Here is a 25,535-nt window from a genome sequence, read left to right as displayed (position 1 = left end):
TTTCTAAAACTATCTTGAAGCTGATACTCAAATATTTCCTACAATATTTCTAACTTTGCATAAAATGCCTGCATGAAACTCTTGTTCATGGGTAAAATGGACTTCAAAATGTTCTAAAGAAAATTAATTAATGTTTGTTCCAGGTATCTATTGTTTAACCAACTATACCTAGCTTAGTGAGTAGTGATAACCATTTTTTTGTTTGATTATGACTTTTTGGGTCAGAAATCTAAGAAGAGTTCAGCTCAGTAGTTTATCTCTGAACTACATGGCATAGGTCAGGGCATCTGGGACTGGAGGATCCACTTCCAATATGGGTTCATACACTCACATGTCTGGTGCCTTGGTGTTTTATTGGCCTTTCTTTCTCCACATGGCATCTCAACCTCTAGGGTCTCTACATGTGTCTTGAGTTTCTCACAGCATGGTAGTTTCAGACAGACTAAGAGATCCAAAGAGAAGTTACAAGATTCCTTTTGACCCAACCTCCAACATCTCAGAATATCATTTCTGCCATACTCTATTGGTCAAGTATATCCTAGGCCAACCAGATTCAAGGGGAGGGGGATGAGAAACTATGTTTAGATGGTAGGAATAGGAGAAAATCTGGGGCTAACTTTAATCCACTACAATGCTATCCCAAATTTTCAAATATTGGGATTTGACAAAACTGAACTTGGTAATGTGCTTAGCCATTTAGATTGGATTGTTGTATTTTGGGTAGTTCTAATTTTAGTTCTAGTTTAAGCATGTGTAAAACTGCATGTGCTAGGTAAACTTTAAAAAATGAAGGAAAATAATTTCTAGAAGTTTTGAGATCTTAGTTAATTCTAAAAGTTTTCAAGATATAAACAGGGATGTCTAATCACCACAGTTATCTTTCTCTAGCTCATTTTTATGCCTAGCGTTTCTAAGCCCTCATCATTCTGACTGCAGAGCCCCCACCAACACTGAAGAGCTCTCTTGTATTTATAGTGCTTCTAACATCACCTTACTATTGAGGCATGAGTAAATTACAAAATAATTTCCAGTTGTGAATAAACAGTACTAAATAAATCTGTGGAAAAGTTAAAATCACTTAAAATTAACCAGTCATGTGCTCCTTGAAATGCCAAAGATCTTGTTTAAGTGATTTTGTTTTTCTTTCTCTGAATTACATGGTCGATTTAGCATCTTGGAGAAACAGCCTTTCTGGAATGAAAAATGGGCAGGTCTCCATTTTTCTGTCAATAAAGTTGTTTCCAAATTGTGTAACAAACTAAAAACTGAAAAGTTCAGCCTTGCATCTAATGTAAATTGGAGGCAAGTTACTTTAATGATTTTACAGGGTGGTGTTGGTGAGTTATTTTGGTATACATACCTATGTTGGAATACATATTTATAAAAAGTAAACATCTTAGAGATGTCCTGAATACAACAGACAAGTGTGACACCCAGTGAATCTGAATGAAATTACTCCCTACAAGGGTCTCCCTCCTTCCTTTAGAGCAACACTCCTCAAACTTTTCTGTTGAAGTTTGCTTAATGGCAGAGGAGAATGAAGAAGTATCCCCCTAGGGGCCACAAACACAAAATTTAGTCATGTTTTAATTGAAATAGTTGTGTGAATTTTGCTTGCTACTCTTTAGTTTATGTTTTCATATAGAAATAACTTATTCACTTGAATCTTCAACAAATGATACAAGATCATCTTATGGCTTCATGTAACCCCTGGCAAACCAGAGTACCCTTGAGGTATTTTATATCAGTGTGGATGGAAAGATGTGAGTATATAAAACTTACTGAAGGAGTGTGTCTGCACATCTAGATTTGGCTTTAACAAAATGTGATGACTCTGCAAAATAATATACAAGTGCTGGGGAGAGAGCCATAGTCTAATCTTCAACATTATCAACAAAATATTCACCATCCCACTCTTAACAACATGTTTATTATTTTCTTTTTGTTTTAAAATACTTAACTCTGGTACTCATACTGCTAGGCTGCATTAACTATAATGTGTTATATTTCATTCTTAAAAAATGAACAAGCTCCTAGGAATGTAATTTTCTCTCACCTATTTTTAAGATAGAAATAAGTCTCTAACAATCCAAGTTGGATTGGAAAGATCAAAAGTTGAGTCAAAAACTTCCGAAGTGACTGAAATATTGGGGCCAATTCATCTTCCCTAGCTATATAATTGGTAGGTACCACTGGTCACATATTTCAATGTCATATGCCCAAAGTACGACTAATATGTTGCCAGCATATTTACCCCGTTCTCTTGTCTAGAATTGAAGAAATTATTAGAACTGAAGAATAGAATAAAACCCAAGATAGATGAAAGCTCACAGATGTTAAATAATATAGTTTAGAGTAAAGGCCGTGGTTTGAAAGAGACCCTAGCAGGCCTCTGAGTTTCAAGCTTAAATTTCTTGAAACATAAGGTTTAGTGGCAGGCAGCTCAACACCTTGTGACTTTGAATCTGTAAAAAGGCACTAGCACCCATGAATCAACTTGTTATTTTTTCCTACTCCAGATGATTCATAAATATTTAGGATCTCAACCTAAAAATACGTTTTAAATAGCCCTGGATTGTGCCATTGGAAATAATATTATCAGGTCATTTTAAAGTCTGTACTGAAGGGCTCTTTTATTTTAAAAAAGGGCTTGTTCTCCAGGAGTTAGTGCTCTCTAAATAAAAATTTGGGACTGACAAGCATGAAAAGTTTTCTGTACCAATCACCAATTCACGACACCCAGGAATCTATCAATCACAGAGTTAAAAAGCTCTGTCCTACAGCACACTTAATACCCAGTGTAACCACTTAGTATTACCATTCCTTGATGCAATACAAACTCATTTCCTTAAACTGCTATTGCAATGAACTCCAGGGTTATAAATGAGCAGACACAAATTGATTTGCATGTAATAACAGTAGCAATAAACCTTTCCTGGTTCATGCAATTTTCCCCATCTGTTAACAGAGAGGAAGTTTAGGACCTATTATTCCCAGAAGGAGACTTACCCAGCTGGACATCTATAACACTTGGCTGATTCTCCATGGGGAACAATGGCTTGGGAGGTTTGTCTGTGAGTAAAGCTAGAAGAGAAAATGAAAGAAGGTAATGGAAAAATTGAGATAAATTACAGGATGAGAAAGATTCTATCGCGTATGATATTTAAAGTTTGTAGACTTGACAGTACGTAAACATTTATTAGACAGTGTTCCTACTTGAGCTGTTACTCTATCCATACAATCTCCACTTCCCAGCACATTTAGAGCACCATTGATTCACTGTGAATATGCCACTTTGACAGCTACACTTTCCAACAAGATCAAACGAATGGTCTATTTTGAGTGGTTTTATAAGCTTGTGATTGTTAAGAAATACAGATTTTAAGAGTATAATCATATAAACATTAAATCTTCATACCCATTTTGTGGTACTAAATATTCTTAATGAAATATAACCCTAATGGACATTTATGGTGGACTAAACCTTCTATACCTCTGAATCATCCCTCACTCCCCACCTCAATCTCTAAAACTATGCTAAAACACTGGTACCCTCATTAGGATAAATGATCAAAAATACTGATTGAGCATCTTTTGTCCACCAAGTCCTATGCTAAGTGCTAAGGGAAAAGAAGTAAAATCTTTATCTTTGCCTTCAATATATAATCTAGGACTATGAACACAGAATTAGCACATGAAAATAAAGAGATGAACAAAGAATACAATTTAGTAAAAATAAAATTGTAGCATTTCATCTCTAAGGCTATATGTGGTAAAGGAATGGAGAAAGGAGAGGTCAATATTTGTTGTCAGGGTCGGGCAAAGTTTTATGAAGGAAATGAGTCTCCACACAGACCTTAAGGAATGGAGAAGATTTGGAAAGGCAGAGTAAGGAAAAAGAAATGCAAGAAAAATTAATAACACAAATCGAGGAATAGAGGTAGAACTTAGAGAGGCACCTAGAAGAAAGAAGTGTCAGGACTTGGCACACACAGACATAAAATGCCTTATGACAAAACTTATATGAAGCTATTATTTATACCCTGAGTTCCTTTTACTTGTTCCCGTATTTATGCCTTACTTCAACTATCCAACTAGACTCTTACCTATCAAAGGGAAATGTTTTATAAGTCTTTGTAATTCACAAGAGACATAGAATATAGCTGGGTATGAAAGAGATAATCATTAACCCATTGTTAATTGAGTGGTTTAGGAATTCTGTGCCGACCTGAGAGAAGTTCATCTCATATTTGCAAAGATATTTAGAAAAGAAAGAGAGAAACAAAAGTTGATCACATGAGAGGAAAAATTAGGGAAATATACAAATTTGGTGATATTTCCAAAATAATTGTTGATAACAAAAAATGCACCAGGAAAGAGCTTTACATAACATTAGCTTTATCTTCCTGATATCCAAACTGTTAAGGAAAAATTTTAGTGACTTTTTCTCATTTTTCCAACAAATCTTTATTGATGGCCTGTAATGCATCTTGTCCTTATGGAATTGAATGATATATTTTTCTAACTAAGCTAATTTTGGCATAATACAGGCAAACACACAAATACAATATCTATAGTCTTCATTTCTTCAATATTTCAGTTACTCTTAATAACCTTATATCAATATTTAAATATTATTTGAAATATAAAGGATATGCTTTTAAACAAAATTTAAATATTTGTATTCAAAATCCAGTCACAACAGATGTTCAGTTTTGTTGTTTGCTATCATTTGGAATAGGAAAATATTGAGAACTACCAAAATATCCATCAGTAAGAGGCTGGTTAAATTATATTACGTTACTTCCATATAATGATATATTACAATACATCTACTTAAAAGAATTAGGTAAATCTGTACGTCTATTATGAAATATCTCTAAGATATACTATTCAATGAAAAAGCAATGTTCCAAACAGTGTGCACAGTATACTATCCTTTGTGTAAAAAATATACGTGTGTGTGTGTGTGTGTGTGCACGCACACGTGCTGTGCATATATATATTTGTACAAGTGTGGAATATTTCTGAATGGATACATGTGAAACTCATAACAGTGATTTCCTTTGAGGAGATGAGCTAGGTGATTGGGGAATAGTGGTGGGTGAGGTTGGGTTAGGGAGGTACTGGCCAGCAGAGGAAGATTTAATTTTCACTCTATACCTGTTATACATTTTGAACAACATTCATATACTGTGTATTCAAAACATGAATAAAAATTTTAAAATTCCAGCCACCTACATTTTATTTATAAAAGAATTATTTTGGTTACTTGGCATAATTATTGTCAATTTGCCTTACACATCCAGATTATTGACACTTAGATTGCTGGAAACTGTTCTTAGTATTATTTTCAAATATGTCTTGCCTGCAAATGTATTAATTGGGATGTGGTAGGTGGGAAGTAACTGTAGGTAATGTATTTAATGCTCAAAGATGAATATCTTGTTTTACTTTCATCAGGATATGAATCTAGAGTCATTGTTGCCCCCCATCCTTACCTCCTGCCATGGACTATGGATATACTTACTCTGATTTTATTATTGTTAAATGTCAATTACTAAAATTTATTAATATTAATGATAATTTTAAGTGCCTTACATTTACAGGTGGTTCATAATTTTTAAGGTGCTTTCAGATACATTAGTTCATGTGATCTACACAATGACCTTGGAAGGTAAGGAAGATAGTTACAATTATGGCCACCTTAGAGATGAAGCTAAATGAAGCTTGCATTGTCTCATTTGGTGCCCCCTTGTGACCAAAAGCCCCTATATGCAGAATGGATAGGAAGATAGATATAAGTTGTAGGCAGAACAGGTAAAAATGCTCAGTACTGAATCAATGGTTTTAGCCTCTTTGACTACAAACTAATTAAGCTAAGTTTCTCAGGCCAGTGGGAGTGGCTTTGTGGCAAAGAGCCAGCTGAAACACAGTTTCTGTAGAACATTGCATGCACATACATTTTTTTCCCTAAACTCATGAATGAAAGGAGATGAACTTACACTTATCCTAATGCATCCCAGTGGGATGTATGGGCGTGGAACCTCATTAAATTCCAATATCATGTCTAGGCCTGGGAATTGCCAAGAAGTGCAAAACATTTGTGATGATAAAGCAGGAACTGCAGCAGTTCATCTGGATCCTGACCACCAGCCCAGAGACAAATCTATCAGCGCCCAGCATAATTATAGCATTTGCAGATTAGCTAGAGCACATGCTGCCATAAGTAGGCAAGCTCATTTCATTTTTCTTCTTTTTAAAAAAATCTCATCTGAAAATCACAGTTATTGTTTGGGAAATGAAGGGGAGAACTGTCAATACTAGATCCCATGAACAACACAGTGGGGATTTACAATTTTATTAGAAAACTTATCCTGGACCCCTAGAGGGATTAACTGGGGTCTGAGCTAGTCTTTCAATTTTCTGCTCAAGCTTCATGCTTTGACTGAAAGATTGGGAGCAAGGGATGCAGTTTGGTACTAACATTTCAGTCCACAATTCCTCCCTGCATTTCCCTCTGTAGCTGCTTATGTTTAATTATCCTTAACTATAATTGCTCTACTGAGTATACCATGGTATTAGTCTTAATGTGCTAGTGAAGCTATGACTGTTACTGCCTGCTTCTTCCCAAAGCTAGGTTTTATATGTTCAACACTAACTTCCCTTAGAATGTCCAAATTAGCTCTTTCTTTTCTATTGCAGGCAAAGGTGTGTCTACCTATATAACCAGATCAATTTATTTGGCTGAAATGATTGGTAAATTTCTATGAACTTAGTATAAGAAATCAGTAGAATTAACTGTTTGAATAAATCAATTTATGTGACTATATTGCCTAAGTGTTACATACAGTTATTACAAGTTTCATTGTCCTCTTTTGTTGATTTGTCTCTTTAATTAGACTTGCTAGCAAGCCAAGTGGAAGGGAATAGAAGGACAGCTTGATGCAAAGGACACTAAGTGTACGAACCCAGTAGGATCACAAAGTAGCTATTTAATTTCTAGGAATGAAGACATTATGAAATGTGTATGTTAAGGTCAATGAAATGGATCTCTCCAAATCCATTCAATGTATCAGCACTGAAATCACATTCCAAAATCATTATTTTCACCACAACATTTAACCATACAAAATCTCCCAATGACCCCTACATTTACAAGAGGATAAAATCTGAACCTGTCAGGTGTAAACATAAAGGCAGTCATGATATAGCCTTAAAAAAAGCCTTCCTGTCTTCTTACCCACTCTTCTACTTTATCTGTGCTTTGTTTGGCCAAGTTACTTTCCTTATTTAGACATTGCATTAATTTCCAACTCTGCATCTTGGCTTAAACACTTTCCCTAAGCTTAGAGACAAATAATAATAGTTACCATAGTTATCATTTATTTAGTATCTGCTGTGTGCTAGACCCTGTTCTAAGGCATTTTATATTACATTTTACAAATAACTTTCCCAAAGTCAAGGAGCTTGTAAAAGAGGGATCTGAAATGAGTAATGTCTGATCTCACCGTGCCCACAGTGTCTAAGACCTTCCCCTTCCTTTTTGCCATCCCAAGTCCTATCTATCTTCCAAAAGTCAGTTTAAGTCCAACATCCTCCAGAAAACCTTCCCTAATAAAAGCCCAAACAAACCTTTCCTCTCTCTGAAACCCTAAAATATTTACTATTTCTTTGAACCACTCAGTTGGTTCACAGCATACATTTCTTTGAAAACGAATTAAACTTCACCTTATATGGGTATATCTAGTCTCCCTAACTAGATTTTGAAGTTCCTAGATGACAAGAATCATGTCTCACATAACCCAACAATCAAGGTAGTGTCTGACACTGTGGAACAAATAAACACAATCTTCAAATTATTTTCCCATTGTATTCTTTCTCTAAAAATGGGTGCCTCCAATAGGGTTCTTAGGTTACAAGGAAGAGAAATACACTCTTGCTAATTTAAGCAAAAAGGGAATTTATCAGAAGGATGTCTCAATGATGGACAGGATGTCTGGGGAACTAAGTTTAGATACAGGAAAGAAACTAGGCTAGGTCTAGATGTACAGGCAAAAGGGACTGCACAACAATTTCATCTTGATCCCATCATAGGACTGAATTCACTCCAACTGGTTTGTGTGTGTGTGTGTGTGTGTGTGTGTGTGTTTAATTTGTTTTGTCTTATTGTGTTGTAACTTGTTTTCTGTCCTTGTGTCACTTTGATCAATATTCAAAATCCCAGGAGAGGATGAATGGATAAGTTTTTAACTCCAGCCCTCGCCAAGACTGCATGCACACACTGAGGAAAACAAGAATCTCCCTAAAGCAGGCTTTCACAACCTCAGCAATATTAATTTTCAGTGCCAGATAATTCTCTCTTGTAGGTGGCTGTCTTGTGCATTATAGGATGTTTAACAGCATCCCTGGCCTCTACCCACTAAATCTAGTAGCACCTTCCCCCAGTTGTAAAACCCAAAAATATGTCCAGATATTGGCACATGCCCCTGGGGAGCAAAATCACCCCAGGTTGAGAACCACTGCCCTGCAGGAAACCTAGGTTCTCTGATGTTCTGAGGGAACCAAAGATCTTCAGAAAAAGACTTGGGAATAGTCTTCACATGGGAAAAGAAAATGGAGGCCCTTACTAAACAAATTAGATCTAGGGAGAGTCAAGGATCTTGTTAATATCCTTAAAGGTTTCCTGTAATCGTGAAGGGAGATTATCCAAGTCTAGCCAAAGTAGTCGACTAGTTTCAAGATTTCGTAAATTGAACACAGAATGAATCCAGAAATTGCTGAGTTCTGGAAACATCATAAGCATTATTATTGGAAAGGAATATCTCTTTCTGAATTAACATTAGAGACTTCCTAATTCTGAATTATGAGGCACATATTTTACTAGCTACTTAGTGAATATAAAGTCCCATATACTGTGAATATTTCATTTCTAGGATTACTAAGCTGAGAATTCCCTAATTTAGGTGATCGTTCAGGAAAAAATATACAATAAATATGATTATTTAATACTATCTTTAATCCTCCAAACTTATAAACTCAAACAGGATCAGTCTTAGATATAATGTGTCTCCTTTGCCCTAAGCTTCCTCATTTTGTGTACCTTACTTCAGAGGAGTTTCTTCTCCAGCCTGCTTTTAGACACCCAGTGTTGTGTCTCTCTAATCAAAACTCGCTGCAAAGAAACCTCTGCAATTTAAACCTTAGAATGAACTTAAGGTACCTGAATCTCCTCTCCTAAGGCTAGTTGCTTTTGAAGGATTGTCTGGAAATGTGGAAGGGCAGGCTTTATTCCTTAGTAGGGGGTTAAACAGCAGGCATATAATTGGCCCCAGGACCCTTCTCTTTACTCCTGTCTTCATATTGGTGTTGGTCAACAGACAGGGTGGGCTTCAGTGGAAGTTAATGAAGACAGATAGTTATTTTCCTCAAGATTCCAACCAGCATTATTATGAGTGATTTCTCCACTTCTTAACATATCTTAGGAAAGAGAGCCCAGCATAGTTTAAATTTAAAAATACATCAATGTTTCACTTGTTTTCACTTCAGCCTGTTACTACCTCCATCAACTAAGCACTATAGCAATTAATTTTTTATAAATATTTTCTCCACGAAAACTCTAATATACCTACCTCATTTAAAATAGGAGGGGTTCTTATTAGTTATGCATTTTATACATATTAGTGTATATATGTCAATCCCAATCCCAACTAATAAGAACCTGCTGTGTAAAAAAAACCAATAAAATAAAATTCAAATAAATAAGTAAATAAGTAAATAAAACAGGAGGGGGCAGACTGACATATGTTGTCCATTAATTCCATCCAAAAAGAATACGTATTCTCTAGGTGTTCCAACTATAGTAGAAAGGCTGAGATGGGGTCAGAAAAAAAAATCAAGCCAGTGATTCCAAGAGTCATTTGGAGATTTGTTTTAAACCACTGGTGGCTCAACCTTTGGATATTTAGATATGTGTCTCCCACACCTCCCTACTACTGACTAAGAATAATTTCCTTTAGCAAGTCATTATTATTGATGGTGGTGGCTCATGTTCCTCATGTATGTATTTGAAAGATAAAATTATTGAGAACCACGGAGTCAAAGAGACAGGAGGTCATATTCATAGGATTAAATTGCTTTTTAATACAAACACATTCTAGTTGAATTAAAATACTCCTACCATAATTTAAAGCCATTCCAAGTATTTGTCTTTATTTAAAACATAAAGTCAGGTATTTTCTTTGAATCAATAGGTGATCCTTTAACAGGCAGATGTTAAGCTGCCAGGGAAGTGCTGGGCAACCTACCAGGTCATTGCCCCTGCACAGCTCAGGATCTTGTTAGCAACTGCTCTGGGCATCTGGCTCAAAGATCCTGTGCTGTCTTGCAATTCAATGGATGTGCCTTGAGGGTCCTGAATGCTCAGGGGTGCTGTGAAGTTGCCCTGAGGTGCCCTTTCCTCTAGATTCCGTATTTATTTCCACTAATATTTGAGTTTTGAGCAATGCATGAGCTTTGGGAAAGCTTGAGCATAAAGGCAGGGCAATTTCTTCTTGATGCCATTTAACACAGGGCTCTTCTCTGGAGAGAACAATGTTTATTCAGCACAAATCCACCCAGACATAAAACAACTTCTTCAAACTTGAAAAGAAAACAACCTTGGGGGAAATGGAAACTTAAACAGAGGTTGTGATGGTAGTTTTTTTTTTTTTTTTCTCTTCACAGAACATGCTTTTTCTTCTCTTTTGCCTTTTCCCCCTCAAGAAAGATTTTTGCCTTCTCTCTTTGAAATAGTACTCTCTGGGCACTTAAATGTTGATGTCTAACACATTCCAAATGTGGTTACTATCAAATAAATTACCTGAGATAGTGTACTTCTGAGTTCCACACAGAACTTGGGATATAGTTTATGCTAAAACAATGAGAGGTTACACATAGAAGATAGATCAGTTTTAATTTTTTTCAGCTTTATTGAAATATAATTGACATATAACATTGTGTAAGTTTACGGTATACAATCTGTTGATTTGACACACATATATTGCAATACAATTACCACCATATAGCTAAGTAATACCTCCATCAGGTCACATAATTATAATTTCTTTTTTGTGGTGAGAACATTTAAGGTCTACTCTCTTAGCAGCTTTCAAGTATATACAATAGTAATGTTCATTATAATCACCATGCTGTGTATTAGATCCCTAGAACTTATTCATCTTCTAACAAGAAGTTTGTACTCTTTGACCAACGTTGCCTTATTTTTCCCACCTTCCAGCCCCTGGTAACCACCATACCAGTCTCTGTTTCTATGAGTTCAGCTTTTTTAGATTCCATGTATAAGTGATATCATGAAGTATTTTTCTTGTCTGAATTATTCCACTTAGCACAGTGCCCTCCAGGTCCATCTATGGTGGCACAAATGGCAGGATTTCCTTCTTTCTCACAGCTAAATTGTATTCCATTGTGTATCTTTATAAGATAGATCAATTTTCAACTTGCATCAAGATCCTCATTGGCTTCTGTGGTTACTGATCTGTCAGATTCTAGAAATTTGGTCCTGATAGTTATGCTTAAGAATATAATAAGATACTCTGGGATGGATAATTTTAGAGCTAGACAGGCTCTTATTTGTCTAATTCATCTGGCTATTTTGAAAGATGAAGAAACTGAAAGGTAGAAAATGAAAGGATTTTCTGAATATCATATCACAAATTAGTGATCAAACAGAAGACTAAAACCCATGTTTCCTGAATTAAAGATCAATATCCTTGCAGCTGCACCATGGCTAACATTGACTAAGCATGCATTCCACGCCAAGCTCTTTTACATTCATTCCATCATTAAATCCTCACGACAATACATGAAGTAGGTCCTAACATTATCAACATTTGACGATGAGACAATTGAGGCTCAGTGAGATTAAGTGACTTGCCTAAAGTCATATTGCTGATAAATACATAATGGGTCCAGGAATCAGCCTAAGTCTATTTGGCTCTTGAGTCTGAGCTCATAGACACTACTCTATACCGTTACCCCTCTTCCTTGTTTTTTGATTTAAGACTCTGTTTCTTTTATTCAAAACATATCCTGTTTCCATATAAACATCTCAGAAAATACTTATTTAATTAGTGGAGTTTGGGGATGAATTGACTGAATACCTTTTACTGTATCTATACAATTCTACAAGTCAAAGACTGGGATGAAAATTCAATTTGGATTATCTGGTGTCATTCATTCTTTCAATCAGTTAACAAATATTTATAGTTCTATTATAGAAAGTTACTGTAATAAATAGTGTATGTGCCTGTGCTGGAGTTGGGGATGTAAAGCACAAATTTGAACAATATTGGAGTCATATAAAAAGGGTTAATCTAGTATGAGAGATAGGCATGTACAAATGGCTGACAAAAAGAGGAAATTGTCTATTTTAGTTTTTCTTGCTATTATAACAAGTTACCACAAACTTTGTGGTTTAAAACAACACATTTATTATTATTTTATAGTTTAAGACGTCAGAATTCTGACGTGGATCTTACTGGACTAAAATTAAGGTGCTGGCAAAGCTGTGTCCTTTTCTGAGGCCCTAGGGGACAATTTATTTCCTTTCCTTTCCCAGCTTATAGAGGCTGCCCACATTCTTTGGTGCTTGGTCTTCTTCCATCTACAAAGCCAGCAATGGTATCAATAGGTTGAGTCCTTCCCACATTACATCATACCAACCTTCTCTTCTGCCTCCCTCTTCTACTTTTAACAACGCTTGTGATTCTATTGGGCTCATTTGGATAATTAAGATTAATTTCCCTATTTTATAGTCACATGATTAGCAATTGTAAATCCATTTGCAATGTTAATTTGCCTTTGCTATATAACTTAACAGATTCCTAAGAGATTAAGATGTGGACATCTTTGGGGGGCCATTATCCTGCCTACTAAAATGCCACAACAGGTAATCAAATAAAATACAAATGGAATTTATAGAAGGATATGACTTCTTGGCTGTCATATGGAACAACAACATACATTATTGCATGTACTGTATTTTAATGAAATAAAGTTTTATTTACTGGTCTCACTTCAGCCAAATCAGTTTGTGAACAGGGACATAATCTTTGTTTTCAAACAGAAGTCCATCCAGACAATTAATTATTTGAGTAGATTGGGCTTATATTGATACTTCTGTTTTCAGCTTAATGATTTATCTATTTACAAGTACTGAGCTGATTAGGCATCCATAGCCTATCAATATAATGTTTTGTAATGCAAAAGAATAAGAAAAAGCAGAATATCACTTAAGCAATTTTATCCATTTGGATGTGCTTATAGTCCCTAATGAGGACTACAACTGTAGACATTAAATAAGGGATTGCTTTAGAATCAAAATTTCATGCCAAGAATAATTTTCTAATTCACAGAATAATCTTTTGGTGGACATTAAACATGATGTGATATTTAGAACTCAGGAATAAATTGTCCTCCTAAGTGGAGAACTTTTCTAACATAAAGACTGACTTTGGGGTCTGAAGTTGAAAAAAACAGCTGGTATCAATCACAGGGCATTATCCCTTCATGTCAGCTTTGCATTTCCAGAAAATTTTTCATGATCATGATTAACCCATTTGTTTGCATGAAAGCAAGTCAAATGCATGGTCATCAAAAACACTATAAATTGCAGGGTATTATTTTGACTTTGCAGATGAGGAAACTGAGGTTCAGAAAACTTAATTTACTCACCTAAGGATACCCTGCTACTAAGGGACAGAACCAGGATTTTAAATCCAATTCCCTTACCCCTATTCTGTAGTCTTCTAGTTTCATTTAATCCTCACAACATTCCTATAAGGTGAGCACTACTATAATTCCTGTTTTATTGTTGAGGAAATTAAGGTTCAGAGAGGTTGGGTAGCATAACCAGCTAGCAAAAGTGGCAGAAATGTCACCCAAATCTACAACTATCTGACATTAAAGCTGGGATCTTTCCCCCTAAAACTCTCTAGGATGAATATGTCATAGTATTTCAAATCAACTCTATCCTGCTATAAATATATCTGAAAATAAAATCATTTTGCTTTCTATTTTCATCACTGAAGTCAGAACCTGGCCTTCGAAATCTTGATTGATTTCCCACATGATGGCAGCACTCTGGGAAGTTTCCAAGCTTGTTCCCTGTCTTCGTAAACACTGATGAGCACTAATGTAATTAATCAAATATAAGTTGATGACGTATGATGTTGAAATTGATTTTCAAATGAAGCCAATTATGATTGTTCTCAGTTCCAAGGAGAAAATATAAGCTGAGCGATTTCAAGACACAATTTTTGAACGCAGAAAAATTGAAGACAAGAGAAGGAAAAACCAAATTTACAAAGCACTTTCCCTTTTCAATTATTATCTCATTAAATCCAACTGAGTGGCTAGTAGGGCAAGGATTGCTGTCTTCAGAAACTGAGACATGAAATCTCAGAAATTTTTCAAAGTAGGATCCAAGTCTCCCAGAACAGAATGCCTTGATATTTTTAATCAACCTCATAAACTTCCCCTCTAACTGTAGAACTTTAACGATAGACCCATATTTTCTGATAGGATAAACGCCTCCTCAGCTGTCAGTATCATTCATCTCCTGATATAATTTTGTCAAGAGATTGGACTCAATGCTCAGAAGGAGAATATGCATCTCTGAATAAGAAGCCTTTCATTACCATAAGGCAGGCTAATGCTATGACAGGATAGTCACTCTCTGGCACTCCACATTACAGTCTTCTTCATACTGGTTGAAATGAAGCAGCTTCCAAGTGTGGGTTAATCCACCTGAGGGTCTGCATGTACCCCCTCCCCACCCCTTCATCCACTGATCTGGACTAAAGCTTCACTTCGGAACATTCCAGTACAAATGAAACCTAGGTGCTCAAGGCTGCTCTGGCCTTATGCCATATTGATCTGGTGTCACTGGATATTTCTACAGCAAACACACACTTTCTCCAATAGTATCTTTAGTCAAGAAGTGGTCAGGTCATTTGTGAGAGAACAAAAGGGTTTTCAAGGAACTTTCTTCTGTAGCTGTGGTTACCTGGGGTTATCAACCTGTTACAACACTGCAGACAGATCTTGCTGTATTAGGTGACTTAGTGTCTACTGCTCTGTTTTTAGCCTGCTAAGTTACTGACATGTCTAACCAAAACCGGGGCCTTCAGGATCTTTGTCTGAATGCTTCAGCCTGAGCCTGACAGCTGGAGCTCACTAGCATATGGCCATTTAGTCTCAGAGATCCTTAAAGAAGAAAAAAGCGCTGTCCATTTCTTGAAGAGAGAATTTTAGTTCCTGGGACAGCAAAAGCTCCTCATCCTTGCCTGTCTTATGTGTATCCAGACCTTGGAAATGTCTGTGATGTTCATCAGCACTGGGCTGATCTCACTCTAATTCAGAGCAGATGGCTGCTTATATGTTATGATTTTAAAAGGAAAGCCTCTTCCAACTTTCAAAAACATCTGCCACCCACTATCTAGGTCATAAACCCTATAATATTGCTGTTTAAAGTACAGACTCTGGGTTAAGAATACCTGAGTTTGAATCTGGATCTGCCACCTACTGTGTGACCTTGATCACGTTTCTTAATTCCTCCAGTATTCCATTTCCTTAATGAATAACTGTGGATGGTAACTGTACCCACTGTTTAGGATCGTTATGAGGATTAAATGAGATGATGCTTCTGAAGTGCAAAGTAGAGAACTGGCTCATAGTTCTCAATCAATGGTAGCAATTATTATTAATTGGCCAATTAAAGAAAACACTGAGCCGTATCTACTTCTAGGGAGAGAACCCAATGTAATGTATGACTAGGTATGGCAATGAGGGAAAGGTTGAAAGGACAAGGGTAGGGTACTGAAGGGAAGAAGTGGGAGTAGGGTAGAGACAGAGCAACAGGATCACCAAAGCAATTTGCACTCATTTTAACAATCCCATTTTCCAATACCTTGAGCAATCACAGTACTTGTGTATAGAGATCCAGATCTAAAACTCACACGGCCAGCTTCTGCCTTGGTAAGGGGATTGGATTTTTCTTTACAAGCTTAAAAAATATCTATAATATTGTGTAGGAAATAGATGAGCTGGCAGGTGTGTTTCAATAGTATCTATGTGGATAATACACTGAACCTAAGTCAGTGATTTTACTGACTCCTCCTACCCGTGCAAAATGAAAAGGAAATTGAGCTGGTTGGTTGGAGTTTCAGGCTGATATCCATTTTGCTGCAAAACAGGTAGGCAAATTATTGGCACAATAATAGAAGCCACTTCACTAAAAGAAGCTCACTCTGCATGAGGTATATTGTTTAAGCCCTGGCCTGAAATTTCAGAGACCTGAGTTCTAATCCAGACTGCTAATAATATACTGTGTGACCTTGGACAATTCAGATAACTTTTCAGTTGCTTAGTTTCCCCATCTTCAAAATGGGGATGATAATCACCCTGTATAGTTTGTATGGTTAGTATAAGGACCAAATGAAATAAAAAATATAAAAGCCCTATGCAGTTTTCAAAAAGAACTCTAAAAATATAAGCTATAAAGTGGGAAATGTCCTCCTAAACTAACAACTTCCAACAATGCATCCCAGAGATATAGCTGTCTTCTGCCATTCCTAGAAGTATCCAAGGAGGAAATCTACAGGACCAGTTTGTTTGCTTGTTCAGTGTTTTAAAATATTTTGTCACCATACCATTCTACTTTATGTATGGTATAAATTCATCTAACTGCAATGAAAGGCTACATTTACTAAAGAAAAGGGAGAAGAATCATCAACTATATTTCTAGAAAATAATATATGACACGACACTCATATGGCACTTACTATAAGTCAGGTACTATTCTAAGGACTTAGATATTAATTCACTCAAAGCTTACAATAACTCTATGATTGAGGTACATACTTTTATTATCTCTATTTTATAGATAAAATACTGAGGCATCAAAAAATTAGGTGACCTGCCCAAGGTAACATATCTAGTAAGAAACAGAGCTGAGGTTTGAATTTAGGCAGTCTGGCTGCAGAGTTCTTGCTAAGTATAAGCTTAATACAATCCCGATCATTTTGTCACTTCGACAAGCATTTAGTCCTACAAAATCATAATTAGAAATATACTAGTCCTCCTAACACATAAATTCCTTCTAAAGAGTCCCCAGCATTTAGTCTTGGCTTTATAACTTTTCTGCAATAGACTCACTACCTCACAAGGTTGATCATTTCAATTTTAAATAACTCTATTAAAAATTTATTCTTTACATTCATCTAAAATTTGTCTCTTTGTATGTTTTATCTGCTGGTCCTATTTCTGCTCTTTGGAATAACACAGAATAAGCCAACACACGTTTTATATACCAATGCCTAAAATATTTGCAGGCAGATCTCTTGATTTCTTCCACCCCCCTACCTTTCTGAAAATCTTACCCTTTCCAGGCTAAACACTGTCAGTTCCTTCAATTGTCCATTGTCTTTTAGGTGACATGTATTCCGAAACCCTTTACCATCCTAGACGTCCTTTTTTGGGCAAAATGTAGTTTGTCAATAGGTCTCTTAAATAAGGCAAAATAAACTGGACACATGATTTCAGATGTCATCTAAAGTGCAGTGGAACCAATACTTCTATTGTTCTGGACCCTGCCTTCCTGCGATGCAGATTAAGAATAAATTAGCATTTTTGGCAACTAGTCATACTGCTTGTGTTCTTAGCCAAATAAAAACCCGAGACTGTACTTTTGCAGTTGGATTTTTGGACCTGAATGAAAAACTTTACATTTTTTTGATTAAATGTCATCTGGTTAGTTTCAACCCATCATTCCAAACTACTGAGATCTTTTTGAATAAGAATTATGTCCTCCAAAGAATTAACTGTCCTTCCCAACTTCCTCTCATCTGCAAATGTGATAAGTATAATTTATATGTCGTCTAAGTCACTGATAAAAAATGCAGAACTGGACAGCACCCTGAGAGAGGGCTCTCTGGTGGTCAACAACATTGATTCACTAATCAACACTTCTGAAGTATAGTGTCTGCTGCCTGCCCAATGTTCCCCACTGTGCCACATTTCTCTGGCTCTGTCTCATGCTCTGAGCCATTCTTCTCCAAATAGGACAAGCTAAGTATTTTGTGGAGGCCAGGGCAAAACTTAAGAATTTTAAGAGAGCAACACTAGATTATTAAACCACGTGTGGGGCCCTTCTAAGCACGGGACCCTGTATGACTACACAGGTCCTGTGCCCATGCAGCTAGCCCTATCACCAAACTTTCCTGTGACAGAGACTGCTAGCTGTTCTGCAAAATCTGTTTTCTTTTCTTTCTGAGCAGATACCTAGACTATATGTGTCAGCCTCCACTGCAGTTAGGAGTGACTATGAGTCTGAGTTCTAGCCAATACAATGTGAATGGAAGTGACATATATCAATTCCAGGCCTGGCTCATAAAAATTTCACAGACGAGTTTTTTCATGCCATTTTCTCTTTCATCAGCTTGATACAGATGATAATGGAGACCTTGGAAGCCACATGCTAGAGGTGGTAAAATTTCAAGAATGAAGGAACCGAATTACTTGAATTAAGAATACTTTTTTTAAAGAGTCATGTACCACAATGTTCATTGCAGCTCTATTTACAATAGCCAGGACATGGAAGCAACCTAAGTGTCCATCGACAGATGAATGGATAAAGAACATGTGGCACATATATACAATGGAATATTACTCAGCCATAAAAAGAAACAAAATTGAGTTATTTGTAGTGAGGTGGATGGACCTAGAGTCTGTCATACAGAGTGAAGTAAGTCAGAAAGAGAAAAACAAATACCATATGCTAACACATATATATGGAATCGAAAAAAAATGGTTATGAAGAACCTAGGGGAAAGCCGTGAAAAAAGACGCAGACCTACTAGAAAATGGACCTGAGGACATGGGGAGGGGGAAGGGTAAGCTGGGACAAAGTGAGAGAGTGGCATGGACATATATACACTACCAAATGTAAAATAGATAGCTAGTGGGAAGCAGTCACATAGCACAGGGAGATCAGCTTGGTGCTTTGTGACCAGCTAGAGGGGAGGGATAGGGAGGGTTGGAGTGAGGAAGATGCAAGAGGGAAGAGATATGGGGATATATGTGTATGTATAACTGATTCACTTTGATTGTAAAGCAATTATACTCCAATAAGAACATTAAAAAAATAAAGAACTAAAGGAGAAAAAAAAAGAATACTTTTTTTAGAATTTTGTGTGAAAAAATTAATTTATATTAGGGTTGAATCATTATACATCTTTGGGTTTGCTTCTTAAGCTGCTAATGTCACTCTGGAAAATACATTGCTTGACTATCAGAATTACGTAGAAGGCTAGTCAAAATTCACCTGGTTCCCCCAACTAGAGAATACAATCCAGTGGGTCTGAGGTGGGGACCGGAAATCTGGGTTCTTAACCAACCCCTCACAGCTCATTCTGATGATAAGACAAGTTTGGAGACCCATTGTCTAGGCTTTTCCTTCCATTTTCCTTATCACAATACCCCCATCCTATGTTTGATTTTCTCCTGGTTCTTATTTCCCAGGTGATATTTACCTCATGTATTTAATTAATCTGCTTCATGGAATACAGTTTTGATGTCTGGCATTCCAGCAGCCATCTTGTAATTTGGGGATGGAAGTTATATGCAAAAAATGGAGGAGCAGAAAGAGAGTAAAAGCCTAGATCCCTGATGACTTCTTGAAACTTCCATACCAACTCTGGACTAACTCCTGATTCTTTTTGCTTTGAGAGAATGAATGTTTATGTGTTTGAAAAACTATTCAGTAGAGTTTTCTGTTATGTAGTTTTCTATTCTATGTAGTAGAAGCTAATCCTAACCCACAGGGAATTATGTTAGAATATGCTGTTCTTTCAGGGCCCATGATATACATTTCCTTATGCTGATGGTTGCTCTTTATCTTCATATAAAACCAGGCCTTCTCTGAGTAACTTGTCCAAGCAATTGAGTAGTATGGTGGAAGCAATGGAAGTCAGTACTTCATTTCACTAGGATCTTAAATCAGATTGTATTTCTCTGTAGTCATCAAGAAATCCCTCTTACAAGGCTAGAGATATCACTGTCAAAGTCTTAAAAATCTCAGAGACAATATCCTGTGTTTGATATTTTCCAATGAAAAAATATTTACCTTATACCAGCTTGCTATGGTCTGAATGTATGTGTCCCCTCAAAATTCATATGTTGAAACCTAATGCCCAAAGTGATAATATTCAGAGGTGAGGCACTTTGGAGGTAGGTCACATGAATGGGATTAATGCCTTTATAAAAGAGACCCCAGAGAGATCCCTTGACTCTTCTGCCATGTGGGGTTACATTGAGAAAATCACTGTCAATGAGGAATCAGGCTCTCATCAGACTAAATCTACCGATGACTTGATCTGGAACTTCCCAGCCTGCAGAACTGTAAGAAATAAATTTCTGTTGTTTATAAGCCACCCAGTCTATATGGTATTTTTGTTATAGCAGCCCAGATAGACTAAGACAGAGCTCATGCTCTTCCTAATCTGATGAAAAGAAATAAGTGTGCTTTTGAGAAGCAAGATGATTGAGGCACCCCTTTTGGTTCAAGATGATTTTGAAAAGCATGGATGCACATGGTTCTTTCTTTCATTCTTCTTTCATCTATTAAAAAGTAAAGACGGAGTGACAGATGCACAGGACCTGATCATCCATCTTAAAGGGGCAGTTGGAGTTTTTGCATACAAATGAAAGCTATCATTCTTGTCAACCTTAAGCTGGAGTTCTAAACACGATGTCTGCAGCCAATTAATACTCCATGACCAATCAGAGCACTCATGCAGGCTGTTCTCCCATCCCGAAACATAATCCCAATGCCCAAAATTATTAGTTACAGGAGATACAGAAGTTTTAACTTGTGATTTCCAATCAAATTGACTCAATATATTATTCATTTATGCTAAAAGCATGTATTTTCCAAAAATATTTTGACTATGGCTTGACAATGAAAAGCTGCTGAATAAAAGGCCTAAATTATTTGAGATTAGGTGTTCTGTAATGTAATGTCACAAAGAAGTCCAGCCCCACAAAGGTCAGCTTCTTAACGATCATAGTCGTGACTAGAGACATGCAGAGTTCTGATTTCTGATTCAGGAGACAAAATTGTCACTTGGCTGTGAGAATTGGACCATCAATTCTGTCTTTCAGTGATGCTACCTCTATCCCTCGCAAATCCTTGGAATATGCCAATTTGGATGGTCTAAGAAGATATATGTGTGACATCAATAATGTCAGGGATAAAGTATGCCCACTGAGTATGCTCAAGGGATCTTGTGCCCTTAAAAGAGAGAAAAGCTAGAGAAAAAAGATAACAGGCTTACTGACAGCTAACAAGCAGCCACAAGCAGCTTTAAAGCTGGACTGAGTCAGAGGTAGTATTTGCTTAAAAGCCCATTGTCCTTGAACAAAGAGAGAAAGCCCCTTGCACAGAAGAGGCAGGTCAATTTTCCCACTCTGAAATGTTGACAGCACTTTCCTTGCTAGGCTAGCAATCTACTAAGTGGGAGAATGGTTGATTTCCTTACTGCTCACTTCTGCAAATGTATCTATGGGTGGTCCCTTCTGGCTAGCCAGAGTCAGGTTAAAATTCAACATTAGGTGAAGCATTACTCATTAGGATGGATTGATAAGTTGCCTACAAATGCAGCGTCCATCTCTATGAAAAGCTGAATTTTGAGAAGAATATTAACATCCTTGTACATTTATGTTAACACCTTTAACGTAAAAGCAAGTCTGTCTTTAAGTAATAACAGAGGAAAATAAATCAACAATAGTTTACAATTAATAATCTATGTTTAAAATAAGAACCAGCTCTCAAGTTCCATAATTATTCATTTCCATGACTTAATAGTACAAAATGAGAATGTGTTTTCCCATTCAAAGAAATTCTTGATACCAAGTCCACTTTACATTCTTAGGAAAAAAGCCTTCTATGGAGTCAGTTTGAAAGAGGGAAGACATGGATATCTCTCAGGATTGAAACTTAAAAAGAAGCGAATGCTATGTTTTCTTCTTTCTAGATGGGATGCGAACTAAGGCAATACAACAGTGGTTAAAGGCTTACTAACTAGACATGAATTCGAATCCCAGCTCCACTACTTATTAGCAATATGAAAATTATGTAAACACTCTATGCCTCAGTTTCCTCACAAGTAAATGAGAATATTAGAATTTTTATTATATAGGGTTGTTATAAGGATTAAATGAGATAATGTAAGCACTTATTAAATTAGAGCTGATGTGATTTTGATCATCACCACCGTCTTATTCTGTTGGTCCAATTTATAACCTTTACAAAATTCAAATAGCAATGTCCAAACATTGGTGCTGTATCTCAATGTCATTTCTTAAAGATATCTGTGTCAGAAGAGATTTACTGAGTATGTGTTATGTGCCTGGAATTTTGCTAGATACTGTAAAGAAGGAAGAAGATTTCACAGCTACTGCCTTCAAAGAATGTACAGTCAAAGTTGGAGTATATACTCTAGTTTTTTTTTTTTTTACATCTTTATTGGAGTATAATTGCTTTACAATGGTGTGTTACTTTCTGCTTTATAACAAAGTGAATCAGTTATACATATACATATGTTCCCATATCTCTTCCCTCTTGCGTCTCCCTCCCTCCCACCCTCCCTATACCACCCCTCTAGGTGGTCACAAAGCACCGAGGTGATCTCCCTGTGCTATGCGGCTGCTTCTCACTAGCTATCTATTTTATGTTTGGTAGTGTATATATGTCAATGCTACTCTCTCTCTTCATCCCAGCTTACCCTTCCCCCTCCCCGTGTCCTCAAGTCCATTCTCTAGGAGGTCTGTCTTTATTCCTGTCTTACCCCTAGGTTCTTCATGACATTTTTTTCCTTAAATTCCATATATATGTGTTAGTATATGGTATTTGTCTTTCTCTTTCTGCCTTACTTCACTCTGTATGACAGACTCTAGGTCCATCCACCTCATTACAAATAGCTCAATTTCGCTTCTTTTATGGCTGAGTAATATTCCATTGTATATATGTGCCACATCTTCTTTATCCAGGCATCCAATGATGGACATTTAGGACGTTTCCATCTCCTGGCTATTGTAAATAGAGCTGCAATGAACATTTTGGTACATGACCCTTTTTTTTTTTTTTTTTTTTGGCGGTACGCAGGCCTCTCACTGTTGTGGACTCTCCCGTTGCGGAGCCCAGGCTCCGGACGCTCAAGCTCAGAGGCCATGGCTCACGGGCGCAGCCGCTCCGCGGCATGTGGGATTTTCCCGGACCGGGGCATGAACCCGTGTCCCCTGCATCAGCAGGCGGACTCTCAACCACTGCGCCAACAGGGAAGCCCTATGGCTCTTTTTGAATTATGGTTTTCTCAGGGTATATGCCCGGTAGTGGGATTGCTGGGTCATATGGTAGTTCTATTTGTAGTTTTTAAAGGAAACTCCATACTGTCCTCCATAGTGGCTGTACCAATTCACATTCCCACCAGCAGTGCAAGAGTGTTCCCTTTTCTCCACACCCTCTCCAGAATTTATTGTTTCTAGATTTTTAATGAAGGCAATTCTGACCAGTGTGAGATGATATCTCACTGTAGTTTTGATTTGCATTTCTGTAGTGATTAATGATGTTGAGCATTCTTTCATGTGTTTGTTCACACTCTGTATAACTTCTTTGGAGAAATGTCTATTTAGGTCTTCTGCCCATTTTTGGATTGGGTTGTTTGATTTTTGTTATTGAGCTGCATGTGCTGCTTGTAAATTTTGGAGATTAGTCCTTTGTCAGTTGCTTCATTTGCAAATATTTTCTCCCATGCTGAGGGTTGTCTTTTGGTCTTGTTTATGGTTTCCTTTGCTGTGCAAAAGCTTTGCAGTTTCATTGAGTCCCATTGGTTTACTTTTGTTTTAATTTCCATTTCTCAAGGAGGTGGGTCAAAAGGATCATGCTGTGATTTATGTTATAGTGTTCTGCTTATGTTTTCCTCTAAGAGTTTGACAGTTTCTGGCCTACATTTAGGCCTTTAATCCATTTTGAGCTTATTTTTGTGTATGCTGTAGGGAGTGATCTAATCTCATACTTTCACATGTACCTGTCTAATTTTCCCGGCACCACCTATTGAAGAGGCTGTCCTTTCTCCACTGTATATTCCTGTCTCCTTTCTAAAAGATAAGGTGACCATATGTGCGTGGGTTTATCTCTGGGCTTCGTATCCTGTTCCATTTATCTATATTTCTGTTTTTGTGCCAGTACCATACTGTCTTGATTACTGTAGCTTTGTACTATAGTCTGAAGGCAGGGAGTCTGATTCCTCCAGCTCCGTTTTTCATTCTCAAGATTGTTTTGGCTATTCGGGGTCTTTTGTGTTTCCATACAAATTGTGAATTTTATCGTTCTATTTCTGTGAAATATGCCAGTGGTAGTTGTTTGATAGGGAATTCATTGAATCTGTAGATTGCTTTGGGTGTTAGATTCATTTTTACAATGTTGATTCTTCCAATCCAAGAACATGGTATATCTCTCCATCTATTTGTATCATCCTTAATTTCTTTCATCAGTGTCTTATAATCTTCTGCATACAGGTCTTTTGTCTCCTTAGGTAGGTTTATTCCTAGATATTTTATTCTTTTCGTTGCAATGGTAAATGGGAGTGTTTTCTTGATTTCACTTTCAGGTTTTTCATCATTAGTGTATAGGAATGCCAGAGATTTCTGTGCATTAGTTTTGTATCCTGCTACTTTACCAAATTCATTGATTAGCTCTAGTAGTTTTCTGGTAGCATCTTTAGGATTCTCTATGTATAGTATCATGCCATCTGCAAACAGTGACAGCTTTACTTCTTCTTTTCTGATTTGGATTCCTTTTATTTCCTTTTCTTCTCTGAATGCTGTGGCTAAAACTTCCAAAATTATGTTGAATAAGAGTGGTGAGAGTGGGCAACCTTGTCTTGTTCCTGATCTTAGTGGAAATGCCTTCAGTTTTTCACCATTGAGGATGATGTTGGCTGTGGGTTTGTCATATATGCCCTTTATAATGTTGAGGAAAGTTCCCTCTATGCCTACTGTCTGCAGGGTTTTTATCATAAATGGGTGCTGAATTTTGTCAAAAGCTTTCTCTGCATCTATTGAGATGACCATATGGTTTTTCTCTTTCAATATGTTAATATGGTGTATCACATTGATTGATGTGCGTATATTGAAGAATCCTTGCTTTCCTGGAATAACCCCCACTTCATCATGGTGTATGATGTCTTTCATGTGCTGTTGGATTCTGTTTGCTAGTATTTTGTTGAGGATTTTTGCATCTGTGTTCATCAGTGATATTGGCCTGTAGTTTTCTTTCTTTGTGACATCCTTGTCTGGCTTTGGTATCAGGGTGATGGTGGCCTCGTAGAATGAGTTTGGGAGTGTTTCTCCCTGTGCTATATTTTGGAAGAGTTTGAGAAGGATAGGTGTTACCTCTTCTCTAAATGTATGATAGA

The 25,535-nt window shown here is 36.8% G+C and overlaps 1 protein-coding gene across 1 annotated transcript in view; it reads right to left on the bottom strand.

Moving 5' to 3' along the window:
- Positions 1-25,535, bottom strand: part of IL1RAPL2 (interleukin 1 receptor accessory protein like 2) — a 1,051,992-nt gene that overhangs the window by 278,093 nt on the left and 748,364 nt on the right. The window contains exon 5 of the mRNA XM_029240622.1: positions 3,010-3,084. Within this exon, the coding sequence (XP_029096455.1) occupies positions 3,010-3,084 (75 nt within the window). The remainder of the gene's footprint in view (positions 1-3,009; positions 3,085-25,535) is intronic.

This window comes from Monodon monoceros, unplaced genomic scaffold (assembly GCF_005190385.1).
Source record: "Monodon monoceros isolate NGI ecotype Baffin Bay Population unplaced genomic scaffold, NGI_Narwhal_1 Super_Scaffold_22, whole genome shotgun sequence".
NCBI classification, from domain to species: Eukaryota; Metazoa; Chordata; class Mammalia; order Artiodactyla; family Monodontidae; genus Monodon; species Monodon monoceros.
Note: the sequence above shows the minus strand (reverse complement) of the source record. Positions and strands in the feature narration are given on the sequence as shown.